This window comes from Lepidochelys olivacea, assembly GCF_965140295.1.
Source record: "Lepidochelys olivacea isolate rLepOli2 genome assembly, chromosome: 4".
NCBI classification, from domain to species: domain Eukaryota; kingdom Metazoa; phylum Chordata; order Testudines; family Cheloniidae; genus Lepidochelys; species Lepidochelys olivacea.
In genome coordinates, this window is record NC_140414.1 from 102,857,111 (window position 1) to 102,873,208 (window position 16,098).

The window sequence follows — 16,098 nt, forward strand, 5'->3', positions numbered from 1 at the left end:
TTAGGTTCAAACAGAGACTGGGAATGGCTCGGTCATTACACTAATTGAATCTATTTCCCCATGTTAAGTATCCTCACACCTTTGTGTCAAATGTCAGAAATGGGCCATCTTGATGATCACTTCAAAAGTTTTTTTCCCCCTGCTGATAATAGCTCCTCTTAATTAATTAGCCTCTTACAATTGGTATGGGTACTTCCACCTTTTCATGTTCTCTGTATGTATAAATATCTTCTTACTATATATTCCATTCTATGCATCCGATGAAGTGGGCTGTAGCCCATGAAAGCTTATGCTCAAATAAAGTTGTTAGTCTCTAAGGTGCCACAAGTACTCCTGTTCCTTTTGTTTCAGAGTAACAGCCGTGTTAGTCTGTATTCGCAAAAAGAAAAGGAGTTGTGCCACGCAAACAGGGAGGGGAAACTAACAGAATACCTATGGCAGTGGCGGTAAATTTCTTTTTAGTTTGCTATTTAAATCTGGAATTTTTTTCTACCTCTTCACTTCACAACCTCAAATAGAGCTACATGCAAGTTAACCATTCTTAGATAGCCATAAAAGAGGGCAGTTTAAAGACAATGATGTTACTTACAGACAGATTAATCTCATTTCATTAAAATCCATATAAATATAATTTTAAAATTAAAAATGGTATTTTTGGGCCTTCTCTAATTTTTAATTTTAAGAACTAAGGCTACAATTCTCATTGTGTGTGAGGATTTACCATTAATAATGGAGAGGAACCTTAATCTAATAACAGCTAAAGCCTGGGACTTGGAAACAGGCGATCCTGGTTCTGTTCCTGGCATTGCCACTGACACACCGTGTTATCTTGGGCTAGTTAATCTTTGGGCCTCTGCTTCAGTTTCTCCAGCTGTAAATTAGAGATATGCCGCACATACTATTCCTCACAGGAGTGTTTTTAGGCTTACTCTATTCATGTTCAGAGAGCATTTTAAGATCTTCAGCTGGATCACAGGCTAATAAAGATATCAGCTTGCTGAATAACTAGACTACGGAATTACCAGCCCTTTCAATACTAACTGGAGAAAGATGTGTTCAGGTTTAAGGAATAGAGATCTACTTAACAATTCCACATATATACCAGACACAAGCAGACAGACATGCTTAGAAATATTTCTCTCTACTATACTTCTGGTGGGGGAGATCCATTCCTTTCCAATGGCTGCCAGGACTGGTGCTGTAATTTTCTGCATCTACAAAATAGTCTAGACAGTGGCCACGTACACCCCCAAATGAATCTCCCATTGCAGGTTGTTACCAGTACCGCATATGTCTCTCTTTTTCCCTCTCCATTATTTTGTTGGAACGATGCCTGGATCTGAGCTAGGACATGACTGGAAAGCTCATAAAGGGACCATCCATGCCTCTAAAAACCCACAAAGACAAGATTGTATTGGTCTATGATATGGTGAAGCTTGACTAAACTCTTCTGCATGTTTGGGCAAGAAAGCAGCATACTGAATGCAGAGCATCTTCCTCTATTGTAAATGATGCTTTGGGCCACCTGATCTGCTTTAGCACAACACTATGGAGCATCAAAGGAAAACAAGCCAGGCAAAGAGAAGACAGGACTAGTCTATTTGACAAGTGAACGCAAAACACCAGGGGACCAATAATAAGAAGGGAAAAGAGGAAAAGAGGCCAAAACTCACACGGAACATAACAAAAAACGTAAGCAGAGGAGGTGACTGAAACTGACAATTGAGAGAAAAGTCAACAAGGACCTTGGGAAAGTAAGATGATGAGAGAAAACCCATCCCCCTAGAAACAGCATCTATTGTTGGCAGACAGAAGCGCTGCCTCCAGAAAAATAATGCTGCCTTATTCAAAGCTTGGGGAGTGGCAGAAATAGACCAAAAGCCCTAACTCACTTGACTGAAAGTAAAAGCAAAACCAAAAAAAACCCAACCCCAAAACAAAAAAATCAGTGAAAGGCAAGTGAATGGAATAATTTCAATGCTTAAAAAAATATGTTTGATTTTATATACTTGAAATTTTTCCCCAGGAAAGAATTCTCTTTTTCCCCAGTCCACTACCTCCTCTTGGCTACTTTTCTGCCTCTCTTTCCCCCCGTATTCCAAGGCGCATTAGGACCAGACTTCAAATAAGGGGACCACAATTCATTTCCAGAGTGCAGAAATTAAGTAATATTGTGCTGAATCAGGCCCATAGAAAGTGGCTCCCCTTATTTTTGGGAACTATATACCACACCGATCATCTTCTACAAGGAGTAGGAGTGGGTGAGATGCTGCCTTGGCATTCTAGAACCGCCATTAATTAGCTAGAAAGGAGTCTTACAAAACCTTGAGCCTACATACTTGCAGATCCATGCTTTGTTACTACTTCATCACAGAAATCCAGTCCGTAGTCTTCTCCACCATGAAAACACCTGTGCTTTATACTCATTTTAAATATAAATCTTGACAATCTCTATTAACACCATTTTGATTTCCCATCCTATTCCCCTTGCCACTTCCCTCTACATATACACAAGCTGTGCTGTCAGAAACTTCTAGTAGCTCCTTTTGCTAGTGACTCCAGTTCACTGTAAGTCAACCAGGTAGTGTCAATCAGACCACATTAAGGCAATCTATGCCCTAGGAATACGATGACATGGGTTTCCATTTGGCTCCATCCCTGCGCTGTGGCCCTGCCGTCTACTTGAAGTGCTGGTGGTAGAGACTGCAGCATGGGACCCTCTTTTCCCCCCAGGAAGAGCAGCAGGGACACCCCCCCTTCCTTCAGGAGCAGCAGAAGACCCTTCTTTCTCCAGAGAAGACAGTGCAGAGGGGGATAACACTTAGTACTTAGCTCATCAGCTTCAATATCTCTTTGGTGCACAAGTGAAGCATATTCGACTCTTCTCTGTCCACTCACCCACAGTCCTTTGCTGGCATGATGTAGGAGGCTACCACCACGCCATACTAATTTGCGTATAATTAACTCCCAATTGAGATGCATGGGGAAGTTCACCCCTCTTAGGGGCTGTTATTTCAGGCTGTCTGCAGACTCAGGCAGACATCATTGCATTGATTTACACTTGGTTCATGTTTTCAAACTTTTCTCCAAGACCAAGAGGATGGCAGGGTGGGTGGGGGGAAAGTCATAGGAAAGATGAGATTCTGATGTGATCACATGACTCCAGAAGCTAAGGTCCTAGGAACAGGCCTGTCATGCTCATGCCTTATTCCAGTCCTGGTAGCCATGGAAACAGGAACAAAGAAATATTTGGATTATGAAAGATGTATAGTAGGATTAGAACATGTAAACGTAAGCCCTCTGTTTCCCCAACCCTAAATAACAAACAGGTCTCCTGCCATCTTTTTTTCCCCAAGTTCAATTTATTTACTTCCTTTCCTCACACTATATATTCCCTCCACATTCTCAAACTAGTCTTGTTACCTTGCTCTGTCCACTTTCTAACCTTTGGACACCATTCTTTAAGATCAGTGATTAATAATGCAGAGAACATTCCAAATAAGGTCTGATAAGGGCCTAGTACAGAGGAATCATTATTACCTCCATTTAAAACCAAATTCCCTAGGTTACCTATCAAAACATCTTATTTATTTCCTCTGCAGTTGCCACACACTGTCTCTCCTTCAGATCAGGTCTCATTAAACGTTTCCTCCTTTCCTCCAGGTCCCTTTCCTAGACAGTTGTGATTTAAAAGAGGAAAACATAATCTAATTGTCTAAACATAGGATTAAAGCCAAAAAAAAAAAATCCAAATTCTAATCCAGGTTTTTACACTGCCACCTTCTGATATTTTAGTTAAGCCATTTAACTTCTTCAACCTCAATAGTCTCACTCATACAATGAAGATAATTTATCATACAAAAGTTTTATTTGAATAAATTAAAGTTTATAAAGCACTTTGAAAATGGGAAGTAATATGCAAGTGTTAAGTTTTATTATTTTCTCTCTAGTTTCTTCCCGCTCTATAAAGCGTAGTAGACAAGCAGTTCTTTTAAAAGTGCATTTTTCTGGACAATAAGAAAATTGATTTAATTACAACTTGGCAATATCATCTCAAAAGTTTTAGTTATTGCAACTGAGCAGGCAAAATCCAAAACAAAAACAGAAATTGCCACACTTTTTTGTAAACCTTCTGATTCATAAACTGCTAAATCAAATTGTTAAAGCTATATAAAAAGCCAACCATAGCAGAATTAAATCTTTTCAGTCAAGTTTCAGACCAGAAGGAAGTTTTTTCATGGTGTTAGTAGTCCCTTAAAAGAGATTCTCCTTTCAGAAGAGTTTCCTCAACCTTAAGAATTGTGAAACTAGTAGATTCTGCTCTTATAATATTTTATTTTCATTTGTTTCTATGTGGCAATGGATTATAATGTATCATGTCATTATTTAGGAGTGAATTTTTATCTTGAAGGCCATTTTGGTAATTCTCTATAGCTCCCTTCCCCTTCATCTACTAGCTTCACTGGCCATAAGAAATTCTAAAGGTCTGCTCTCTCCCTCTTGACTCTTTTTCAGCGAATCTGCAATACAAAAATGAGAAGTACCATTTCAGTCTGGTCCAAAGTTAGCAAGACAAGGAAGCAAATTAAAACTAAAGCCATCTGTATGCAAACCCTGACTGAAGATACTTCTCTCTTGGACAAGGATAACCAAGCTGCATAATCTTGAAAGAGCAGACCTCATACCTCTCAGCTGTTCCTTAGACTATTAAGACAGTGATTTTACACCTTAATTTACCACTGTGCTACACACAGACCTGGTGTTCTTGTTATAATTGATAGATCATTTCTGATGTCAATCTATTCATTACACCCCACTGCATCTAAATTACCTATTACAATTATAGCTGTGCAATGGAGCACGGAATTTCTGAAAACTAAAAATGCCAAACACCACACAACACACCAGAATACTAACATTATTTTTTTGAAGCTGCAAAGCTAAGACTAATTATAATGGTTTATACCATCTAATTACATTGCTGATTCAATCATGAATGTGGAATTACAAAAACTTTAGTGAGAAGAAACTCTAAAAATGGCATTGTGTGAGTGCATATTTATTCTGTTCCAAAGACTCATATGTTTACTCAATTTACAAACCAAAAGGTTGTTTTGTAAATGTCAGTGCTGCAAACTCAACCTGGTATCTGAAAATTCAAGCTGTATTCCTTCTATACCATCACTACCGCTGGCAATACAATTCTGCAAACAGAAACTGGATAGACAGAAAATTTCAAGCTATATCAATTTAGACACTTCTATGATATCACCTTCATCGCTGTAGGAGGTGAAGACTAAGGCAGAATAGTAACCAGCTTACTCTTCCATAGCTATATGGTCTTGCAGTGCTAACAGGAGTAGGTGCCATTATTCACATAATCACTCTTCTGACTATAATTATACCTTTAACTCCCTTTCAGCTGCTGCTCCCTCCTAGAAGATGAGGCCTCTGTATCTATCAAACATTCTCACCTCAACCTCTCTAGGATAGTGGTAATCCTCATCCCCAGGTAGGTCCAATTCATTATCACTCCCCAACCAACTTTCACACTGCCACCAGCCAGCCTTTCTGTTATCACCCACTCTTGGCTCCAAACCAGCTCCTTCTGACAATCCCAGGTCTATTCTCCTGACATAATCTGGTTTCCCACACTTGTTCCTGACCTCATGGTTGGGTTCAGAACCAGCACTAAGAGAAGAGGGTCCATTGCCAAGAATGCAAGCCAGGGATGAAGCAGGCTTTCCTATCCCAGGAAGCTGGGATGAATCAAAACCCCATCCCCAGCATAGCGGGTCTGGCCAATACCACGAAGTTTAGGAAAAAGTAGCACAGCACCATTCCTACCTTTTGTTATTTTTGTGGTGTTCTTGATTTTGTATCTTTGGTACATAGTGAGAAAGGTCAGATTCTCCCAACCCCCAATTTGTTTACACTCATTTTTGGTGCTTTTCATGTAGGATAGTCCTTGCTTTATTTATTTATTTTTACATTGTGCAGCACCTAGAGACCTGCTGTGATATGCTCCCATTGTTTTCTGCCCTGTCCCTCAAAATAGCAAGAGAGATGAAAAGTTACAATTGGTCTCTTTGTTTAGGTGGTTGGGAAGCAAACTGACCCAATGTATTTCAATAATTTATCCCCTTTTTGATAAAGGAATAGAGACGATCTGAATGCAAAAATTACCAAACATTAACATCCTCTTGTTTGAATCTGGAGAACTGCAACTAATTATAGTGGCTCACACACTCTAATTATGTTGCTGATCTAATCAGCTAACATCAGTAGAAGAGCTGAATAAATTTGCACAATAGCTGGGACAGACAGTCACACTCTTAATGGGACATAATGAAACATGCCAGCAGATTTAAAGCACGCTTATCAGTTGCATGGTCTACAAAACCAAAAGCCAACTGCAAAGTTCCTTTACCTTCCTAAAGCAGAAACACTAAATTTTAAGAAGTATAAATGCTTCTGACCTGGGCAGATCCTGGAATTAAAACAAATTTAGCCCCTTGGCTTTCCATTAGCTAGTGGTTAAATCCATTATGCAAAAGAAAATATGCAAAGAAGACACAGCTGATGAGTTTGTTTTATTCTTACTGTCAGCTCTCTGTGCACAGTGTGAGTGGCAGGCCTCTTTAAACTGAGCTCAATGCTAGTGGTGTCCTGTTTCAGTTCCACCAGAGATCCATCCTCTGTGACCCCTTCAAACTTTGGAGATCTTCTTAGTGAAGGAGCAAATATCACTGTTGTACATTCTTTATCCTTCTCTTCAAGTCCATTGAAGGTTTCGCCATTCATACAGACTTTTCCATCTACCTGCAGAACAATAAATAAATACTCTGAGGAAATAACACAGAAGATATCAATATCTTCAATATTGTTCAATATCTTCATTAATGATCTGGCGGATGGTGTGGATTGCACCCTCAGCAAGTTTGCAGATGACACTAAACTGGGAGGAGTGGTAGATATGCTGGAGGGTAGGGATAGGATACAGAGGGACCTAAACAAATTAGAGGAATGGGCCAAAAGAAATCTGATGAGGTTCAACAAGGGACAAGTGGGGAGTCCTGCACTTAGGATGGAAGAATCCCATGCACCGCTACAGACAAGGAACCAAATGGCTAGACAGCAGTACTGCAGAAAAGGACCTAGGGGTTACAGTGGACGAGAAGCTGGATATAACAACAGTGTGCCCTTGTTGCCAAGAAGAGTAACGGCATTTTGAGCTGTATACGTAGGGGCATTGCCAGCAGATCGAGGGACGTGATCATTCCCCTCTATTCAACATTGGTGAGGCCTCATCTGGAGTAGTGTCTCCAGTTTTGGGCCCCATACTACAAGAAGGATGTGGAAAAATTGGAAAGCGTCCAGCAGAGGGCAACAAAAATGATTAGGGGACTGGAATACATGACTTATAAGGAGAGGCTGAGGGAACTGGGATTGTTTAGTCTGCAGAAGAAAAGAATGAGGGGGGATTTGATAGCTGCTTTCAACTTCCTGAAAGGGGGTTCCAAAGAGGATGGATCTAGACTGTTCTCAGTGCAGAAGATGACAGAACGAGGAGTAATGGTCTCAAGTTGCAGTGGGGGAGGTTTAGGTTGGATATTAGAAAAAACTTTTTCATTAGGAGGGTGATAAAGCACTGGAATTCATTATCTAGGGAGGTGGTGGAATCTCCTTCCTTAGAAGTTTTTAAGGTCAGGCTTGACAAAGCCCTGGCTGGGATGATTTAGTTGGGGATTGGTCCTGCTTTGAGCAGGGGGTTGGACTAGATGACCTCCTGAGGTCCCTTCCAACCCTGATATTCTATGATTCTAAGATCAAGGTGGCATGTATTTTTCATTAATAAAATAATAAAGAATCTATACAATACTAACAATGGTTTAGCACACAATGAAAGACAGTCCCTGTCCTGAAGAGTTTACAGTAAAAATACAGACACTCAGGAGATAGGATCACTAGGAAATCCAGGAGGAGAAGATAAATTTTTTCTCCCCCATAAGTTGTAAATACACTTCTGTGGTCATTAACCTAAAAAGTGTTGTTTTTTTAAAGAGGACAAAATCAGCGTGGTCGCTTAGTCAGTAGGAAAAATCAGGGAATATTAGGGATGGGGAAGCTTCAATAAAAGCAAAAGAAGAGAGAGAGAGAGAGAGAGAGAAACTAATGAGGTGTGACCCTCAAGACCTCAGTCGATCATAATTCATAAGTGATGAAATAATTAAAAATCCACAGTAAACTGCAAATTTTAGGCAGAGTTCTAAACGAAGAGGATGACTTGGAAATATGTCTTCACAGTACATTTTCAAGATAGTGCACCAACTTTAAAGGATACCTATATTGAATCCTTTATTATGCAGAGCATCACAGAGAGGCAAGAATGCTCAAGCATCTACAAACTATACCAGTGAACTGCTATGGAATCAGCCAGTCTCATCTTAATATTAGGTGGACTGTGCACTCTGGAGCACAGTAGCTTTATGTTTAAAAGGTCAAAAGCAGCAGAACTCAGCTGAGTATTCCTTTGCCCTACTACTCATAAGGGAGCAAGCCTGAAGTCAGCCCCTCCCCACCCCCCATCAAACAAGGGTTTGGAAACAAAGTCCCAATAGGCGGGGGGAGGGGGGGAGGGAGGACCAGAGAGGGCTTCCCCTCTGCTCTCCAGAGAAGAAAGGAGATATGTCACTAGGCTTTCCTCACTAGATGTCAAACAGACAATAGCTATTAAAAATACACATCAGAAAAGAGAGTTAGCTATTTCCATTCTCAAGGCAAAGAAGTCACAGTTCAAGCTATCTTGGTCCCTTTTCCCAGCATTCATAACCCTACACTGAGGAGTAATGAATTCGGGATCAAGCTAGTTTTAACTGCATCTTCTTTAGCTTGATCATGTCACTGAATTTCCTTTAGTTCATGACTTTTTAAAAACAAAAGTTCACATTTATTAATATCACTATTAGATTTTGAATTAGGGTAGTACCCTAAAGGGTCCAGTCAGGATCAGGGCCCCACTGTGTAAGTCACTGTACATATAGTGAAGGTCTCTGCCCTACAGAACTTACAAGCTAAGTATGATGAGACAACAGATGGATACAGTAGACAGGGAAAGTGCAAGGTAACAGTGAGTTGATGTTATGATCAGCGTATTAAGGAGCAGTCACAGCACATCAGCTGCTTAGCTATAGTTGAGTGTTTTGCAGGCATGAAGGCAAATTGAGTTTTAAGGAGAGATTTGAAGGAGGATAATGTAGTGGTTTTGCAGATTTTTTTAAAGGGAGCTCCATCCATGAATAAGGAGCATCCTGGGAAGAAAGTGAAAAGGCGTTTGAGGAAAAATTAGACTTCTGGGCAACAAAGGCTATTACTGCTGGCAAAGAGATTACACAGATCAATGCCACATAAGAGATGGGTAAATGGGCCATGTGAAATGTTTTGAGATGGCTAATCTACAAGTACTATATACATAAAAATTTAAGTACAAATTCAGATGCAAGCCATTCCTTGGAACATTATGCTTTAGAGTACTATTCAAAATTGATGCAAAGAACATGAAGGACAGGGAACAGGTCTTTTCAATACACTGAAACATTTAAAGTGGCATACAGTTTCCCCTCACCTCTCAATCTTTCTCCATTCAGCTACCCTTGGTTTACTTTTTTGAGTCAACAGTCTGGGTAGAACCCTCCTGGATAGCAACTCAATTTGGAATACACAACCAACTGTGGACCAAGAGCAAACTGCACTTTCTGCTGACCTTTCCTGTTTGTGTGATCAGTCAAGGCTCTGCTCTGTATGTGAGGGAAATTCATTAAAGGTCCAACGCTGCCAGGGAGTGGGTATTTTTTGTGAGATGCTCAGTGCCCTCAACTCCCAGGGAAAGTAATGAGAGTTGAAGGTGCTTAGCACCTTACAAAAAATGACCTTAAATGGTGAAAAGCAGATTTTAGTGTATATGTCAAATGTTATCATGATGCAATAAAAAAAGACAACCTCTCCTACCACTTCCATCGTCTGCCCAAGTCAATATTACAGTTTAATTCTGAATACAAATGTTGGCAGGTCTTGAACCCACAAGTCCTCTGGGATTTTGTTGTATTATCTACTAGACAGGTCATGAAAGCTTTTAAAAATAAAAAAGCCAGAAAAAATACTGGCTAGTTAAGCCATCCATTTTCATGTCTCTGTTTAGACTAAAACATTTCTCTATTTACACAGGGAGGGAAAGCAAATGTTTGAATGATCAGAACAGATGCCCTGGTTGCAGAGTTAAACAAACATATTCCCCTCCTCCTGATCTGGAGCTAGTCAACACACTGTCATCATGGCAAAGCATCATAAATATATCAGTGTTTTAATTTAAACAGGGTAAAGCAATTGTATAACAATTCTTTTTTGGATAATTCTTACTGAAATAGATCACACTGTCCCGCATAAAGTAAGCAGCTAAGCTCTGAGGAGACTACGCATGTTCTCTTCAGTTTGTCCATATATACCTGCTTCTTCCCTTTATTTTCATTCTATGAATTTTTTAAAATAGTCAGGATCAGAAGCCAGAGAAAGATCCATGGGTCATGCAATAACAGCTGTAAAATTCAAACTTCAAGAGGCTGATCAAGTCAACTGAGGAAAAATTGAGTTACTAGTTTTATATTTCAGCAAATCAACATGAACCCTCTGGCAGTGAACACCAGAAAAATATATTTCAAGATATAAAATATTAATCTAGCATAATAGAAATGTATTTTGCTTTATACATGAAGTAAAGACACAATCTCTGTTCCAAGGAAATTACAATGGATTCTGAGTACAACAAGACAAGCACCAGGGTAGCTGACATCATGCAAGAAGAGGAAAGGAAGAAATATGCTAATTTAGGGTAAGGGGTTGCTTGGATAGCATATTACACCTCATGTGTATTAAGGGGGATAGGAACTATTTTTATTTTTGTTTATTTATAGGGAATTAATTTAGGATTAGAGTAGGAGGGTGGATCACGGTTTAGGGGAGAAAACCTTAATTGTGCATTGATGATCTCATTCAATGGTATTTTAAGGTCTCTTTCTTTTTCCATTTGTTAATTTAAAACTTATGTAGGAGAATGCTTTATATTCTAATCACCAGCCATTATAAATCATTATGGTTCACTCAGGTAAATGCTGCCCTGGAGAACAGGATTCTGTCCTTGCTACTGCCACAGAGTTTCTCTGTAATGCTGGGCAAGTCACTTAAACCAGACATTTCACAAGTGGTCACTCATTGTGTGTTCCTCATTTTCTGGGTGTCTGACTTGAAACCCTCGAGTCTGATTTGCAGAAGTGCTGCCCCCACACAGTTGCAACTGAAGTCAATGGGAGCTGTGTTTTGAATGTTTAAAGTGCTCTATAATTTGAAGAACTCTGAAAAATCAGGTCCTCAGCATCTCACCTTGGGCACTCAGAATTAATGAATATTTTACCTTAAATTTCTCTGTGCCTCAGTTCCCCATCTGTAAAATGGGGATAATAATACCCCTTCTCAACAAGGTGTTGTGAAAATAAATCCATTAATATTCATGAAGCACACAGACAGTACAGCACCACAGAAAAGCCATAAAAAAGCTTATAAGAAAATTAATATGTTTGTCTTCAGAGCAGGGTTTGAATAGAGTGAGGTAAAAAATTCAGCCTGAGGCACACAACTGGCATGGAAAATTTCAGTCTCAGTGATTAAAGATTCACAAAGTTATAAGCAACTGAATACAGGGTCTTATAATGCAAGTGTGAGGCAACCTTAATAATAGGCAAAGCTGACAACACCCCCCCATTCGTTTTTCTCTCACCACAAAAAAAACAAAATGATGAATTTTGTAATGTATGGCTATGTTGCTTCCCATATGCCTTAATCCTAAATTGCCTTTCACATTTATGAATTCACGTGACGTATATGTTGTTGTTCCTTTGACATTTAATTGATTTTGACCAGTGCAAGGCATCTTACCTTAAATGTTTTCAAGACCTGTTGTGTGTTTTTGGGTTGTGCGTAAGGCTTGGGTGTCAGCATAGGCACAGCCTTGGAGACAACAGTTTTGCTTGGAGATGTTTGGCCTGTTGAAACACTGGCTTCCGATTCACTGATGGGAACAATGGTTGCTTCGATCGTGGCAGTGTATTTTGGAGGAGGCAGTGATTGTTGCCGTAAGTATCTCATAGGATTTGGGTCCTTCAGTGGTGATGATGAATTTGGCTCCACCGAATGGCTTCTTTCCAGAATTTTTGGCATCTCCAAGCGTTCAAGGACAGCTTCGCTAATGGTGAACCTTTCAATGTATTGTTGGAGTATGCTCTCTGCCTCCTCACGTGACCTGGCATTCTTGTAGGCCTCATGCAGCTCCTTTTCTCTTCTCTCTCTGTGTGGGAGGCAACACAAGAAAGATTAATACAGAGAGAATTACCCATGTGCACCAAGCCTGAGGTGAAATTTGGGCCAAATTCTCCTCTACAATCCACACTACAGTGATTATGTGTAACTGTAAGAGTAGCTCATTTCTTTCCTCAGGCATGATGTCCCCACTACAAGCAGAGCAACAGCTACACAAAATACTTGAAGCACACAGTATTCTTAAATATGCAATTGCACTTCCGTAGAACAACCTACTTCTCCTCCACAATTTCTCTGTAAGTCTTGATGCTTTTCCTTCGCTCACTTGTTCCATCACTGCCACTCAATAATCTTTCCATCTTTTTTCTCTCTGCTTCTTTTTTAATTAGGTCCTGTGAAGCGCTTCTTCTGCGACTTTTCCATCGTGCCAGATCCTATACCAGAAGGGAAGACACATGCATATTCTGAGCTTTATAACACTTGTCACAGAAATGATCTGCTTTTGGTTAAGTAAAAGCCTCACAGCTGAACACCTCAATCGGCAGTTGACTACTCAACAACTGAATGACTGCAGCTGTAGACTGATTTCACGTACCGAAATGGCCAACAGTGTAACAATCCTTAATTTTAAAAAAGTGATAAAAGAAATTATTTTTTAAAAATTGGGGAAAAAATGGTTGACTATTTCTGTCAGTGGGTTTCACTGTAGTTTCCACATCTTTGCCGGTTCATTTTTTCCCTATTGGTCATGTCACTAATTTTAATTTGTGATGGGCCTGTTGTGACTTTCTGGTGCTGCAGGACTGTATTAACTGAAAGCATTGACAGGTTTCAGAGTAACAGCCGTGTTAGTCTGTATTCGCAAAAAGAAAAGGAGTACTTGTGGCACCTTAGAGACTAACCAATTTATTTGAGCATGAGCTTTCGTGAGCTACAGCTCACTTCATCGGATGCATACCGTGGAAACTGCAGCAGACTTTATATATACACAGAGAATATGAAACAATACCTCCTCCCACCCCACTGTCCTGCTGGTAATAGCTTATCTAAAGTGATCATCAGGTTGGGCCATTTCCAGCACAAATCCAGGTTTTCTCACCCTCCACCCCCCCACACAAATTCACTCTCCTGCTGGTGATAGCCCATCCAAAGTGACAACTCTTTACACAATGTGCATGATAATCAAGTTGGGCCATTTCCTGCACAAATCCAGGTTCTCTCACCCCCTCACCTCCCTCCCAAAAACCACACACACAAACTCACTCTCCTGCTGGTAATAGCTCATCCAAACTGACCACTCTCCAAGTTTAAATCCAAGTTAAACCAGAACATCTGGGGGGGGGGGGGAAGATAGGAAAAAACAAGGGGAAATAGGCTATTTCCTATAGGTAATAGGTAGCCTATTTCCCCTTGTTTTTTCCTACCTCCCCCCCCCCCCAGATGTTCTGGTTTAACTTGGATTTAAACTTGGAGAGTGGTCAGTTTGGATGAGCTATTACCAGCAGGAGAGTGAGTTTGTGTGTGTGGTTTTTGGGAGGGGGGTGAGAGAACCTGGATTTGTGCAGGAAATGGCCCAACTTGATTATCATGCACATTGTGTAAAGAGTTGTCACTTTGGATGGGCTATCACCAGCAGGAGAGTGAATTTGTGTGGGGGGGGTGGAGGGTGAGAAAACCTGGATTTGTGCTAGAAATGGCCCAACCTGATGATCACTTTAGATAAGCTATTACCAGCAGGACAGTGGGGTGGGAGGAGGTATTGTTTCATATTCTCTGTGTGTATATAAAGTCTGTTGCAGTTTCCACGGTATGCATCCGATGAAGTGAGCTGTAGCTCACGAAAGCTCATGCTCAAATAAATTGGTTAGTCTCTAAGGTGCCACAAGTACTCCTTTTCTTTTTTTGAAAGCATTGAGAAGACCAGTTATCCAAAGATCAGCATATTCATCTTTAGTCTTCATCCTAATGACTATGGGGAAAACCCTGGTCACTGCAGCATGAAGAATAAACAGATTTGGTATAGAGTGAGTGTTGGAGGGTGGAAATCACAGTAATTCAAGAGGATGAAATCCTCCTTCTGCATCACAGGAGGTCAGTGGGCCTGTTCTTCTACCCCCTGTTGCAGCCTCAGGGTAGTAACTTCCCTTGTTGCTTTGCAACTTTTCCACCCATTAGTTGGTTAGTAGATGCACAACTCTGAAGATTCACTAACTGTGAACAAAGTAGTCATGCGCTGGGGTGACGAAAACCTCACAGAACACAACCCGTGTCATATGTTCCTTGCATCCTCTTTGGTTCATGAATTCAGAGCCTTTTGTGGCCACAGAGGACTATGGAAGAAGATCTGTCCCTAGATTAGGTACTAGAATGTTATCAACAATGTAAAATCCGTAAGGCAATGTTCCAAAGCTGTAAAATCATTTTGCGGCCAAATGTTATACAGCCAAATTTTATTTTAAGAAAACAGCTTGATATTCATATATAAACAATAGGAAGGACATATTGGTCACTCTGACAACTAGTTTAACACCATTACTAAATTAGTGTACAGAACATATTTCAAGTATCTTTAACAAGTTACAGTTTAAAAGAAAAACAGCATTACTACACAGATACTTGTTTCAAACATTATTTAATGAACTACACAGTTTTCTAAATGGCACGTTAGTCCAGAAAAGATGGTTACCTTTCGTAACTATTGTTCTTCGAGATGTGTTGCTTTGCTCACGTCCATTCCATTGTGGTGTGTGTGCTCGCCAGTGCCAGAAGTTTTTCCCTCAGTGGTATCCATAGGGAATTGGCTCTGGCACCCTCTGGAGTGGCATGCATATGTGCCGGTATAAAGGGCGCTGCCAGCTCCCCACTCCCTCAGTTCCCTCTTGCCGGATCTCTGACAGAGGGGAAGGAGGGTAGGTCATGGAATGGACTTGAGCAACACATCTCAAAGAACACCAGTTACGAAAGGTAACTGTCTTTTCTTTGAGTGTTTGCTCATGTCCATTCCATTGTAGGCGACTCCCAAGCAGTGCCACCAGAGGCCAATAGAAGTTCATGGATATGTCGATTGGAACACAGCTCTGCCAAATCCAGCATCATCTCTGACTTGCTGGGTGATGGCGTAATGTGTGGTGAACGTGTGTACTGAAGACCAGGTTGCAGCCCTGCAGATGTCCTGGACAGGGATGTGCACCAGGAAGGCAGCTGAAGTCGAGTGAGCCGTCATCATCAGTGGAGGCACAGCCTGCGCCAACTGGTAACAAATACGGATGCAGGTGGTGATCCAATTCGAAATCCTCTAAGAGGACACCAGAAGGCCCTTCATCCTGTCAGCGATCGCGATAAAGAGCTGGGTCAATCTGTGAAAGGGCTTGATGCGTTCCAAGTAGAACGCCAGGGCATGCCTGACATCCGAGTGTGCAGCTGCCTCTCCTCATTGATCATGTGAGGCTTTGGACAGAACACCAGGAGGAAGATATCCTGGCTGACACGGAAGTGTGACACCACCTTTGTCAGGAAGGCCATATGGGGCCGCAACTGGACCTTGTAAAATACTGTGTATGGGCTTTAACTTCGGAGACGCATCTCACTGGGCTAATAGCTACAAGGAATGCAACCTTCCACGGCAAGTGGGAAAGGAAACAAGAAGCCATAGTCTCAAAGGGAGGACCTGTGAGCCTGGAGAGGACCAGGTTGAGGTTCCACTGGGGAACTGGGTCCCGGACTGGGGGAAAA

General features: G+C 40.9%; 1 protein-coding gene across 6 annotated transcripts in view; it reads right to left on the reverse strand.

Annotated features, from left to right (window-relative positions):
• LIMCH1 (LIM and calponin homology domains 1) overlaps positions 1 to 16,098 on the reverse strand; it is a 314,351-nt gene that overhangs the window by 53,956 nt on the left and 244,297 nt on the right. For all 6 annotated transcript variants that reach the window (XM_084626956.1, XM_084626953.1, XM_084626952.1 and 3 more), the window contains 3 exons: positions 12,643 to 12,800; positions 11,986 to 12,394; positions 6,604 to 6,822 (listed from right to left, as the gene is read on the reverse strand). In XM_084626956.1, the coding sequence (XP_084483082.1) occupies positions 6,604 to 6,822; positions 11,986 to 12,394; positions 12,643 to 12,800 (786 nt within the window). The remainder of the gene's footprint in view (positions 1 to 6,603; positions 6,823 to 11,985; positions 12,395 to 12,642; positions 12,801 to 16,098) is intronic.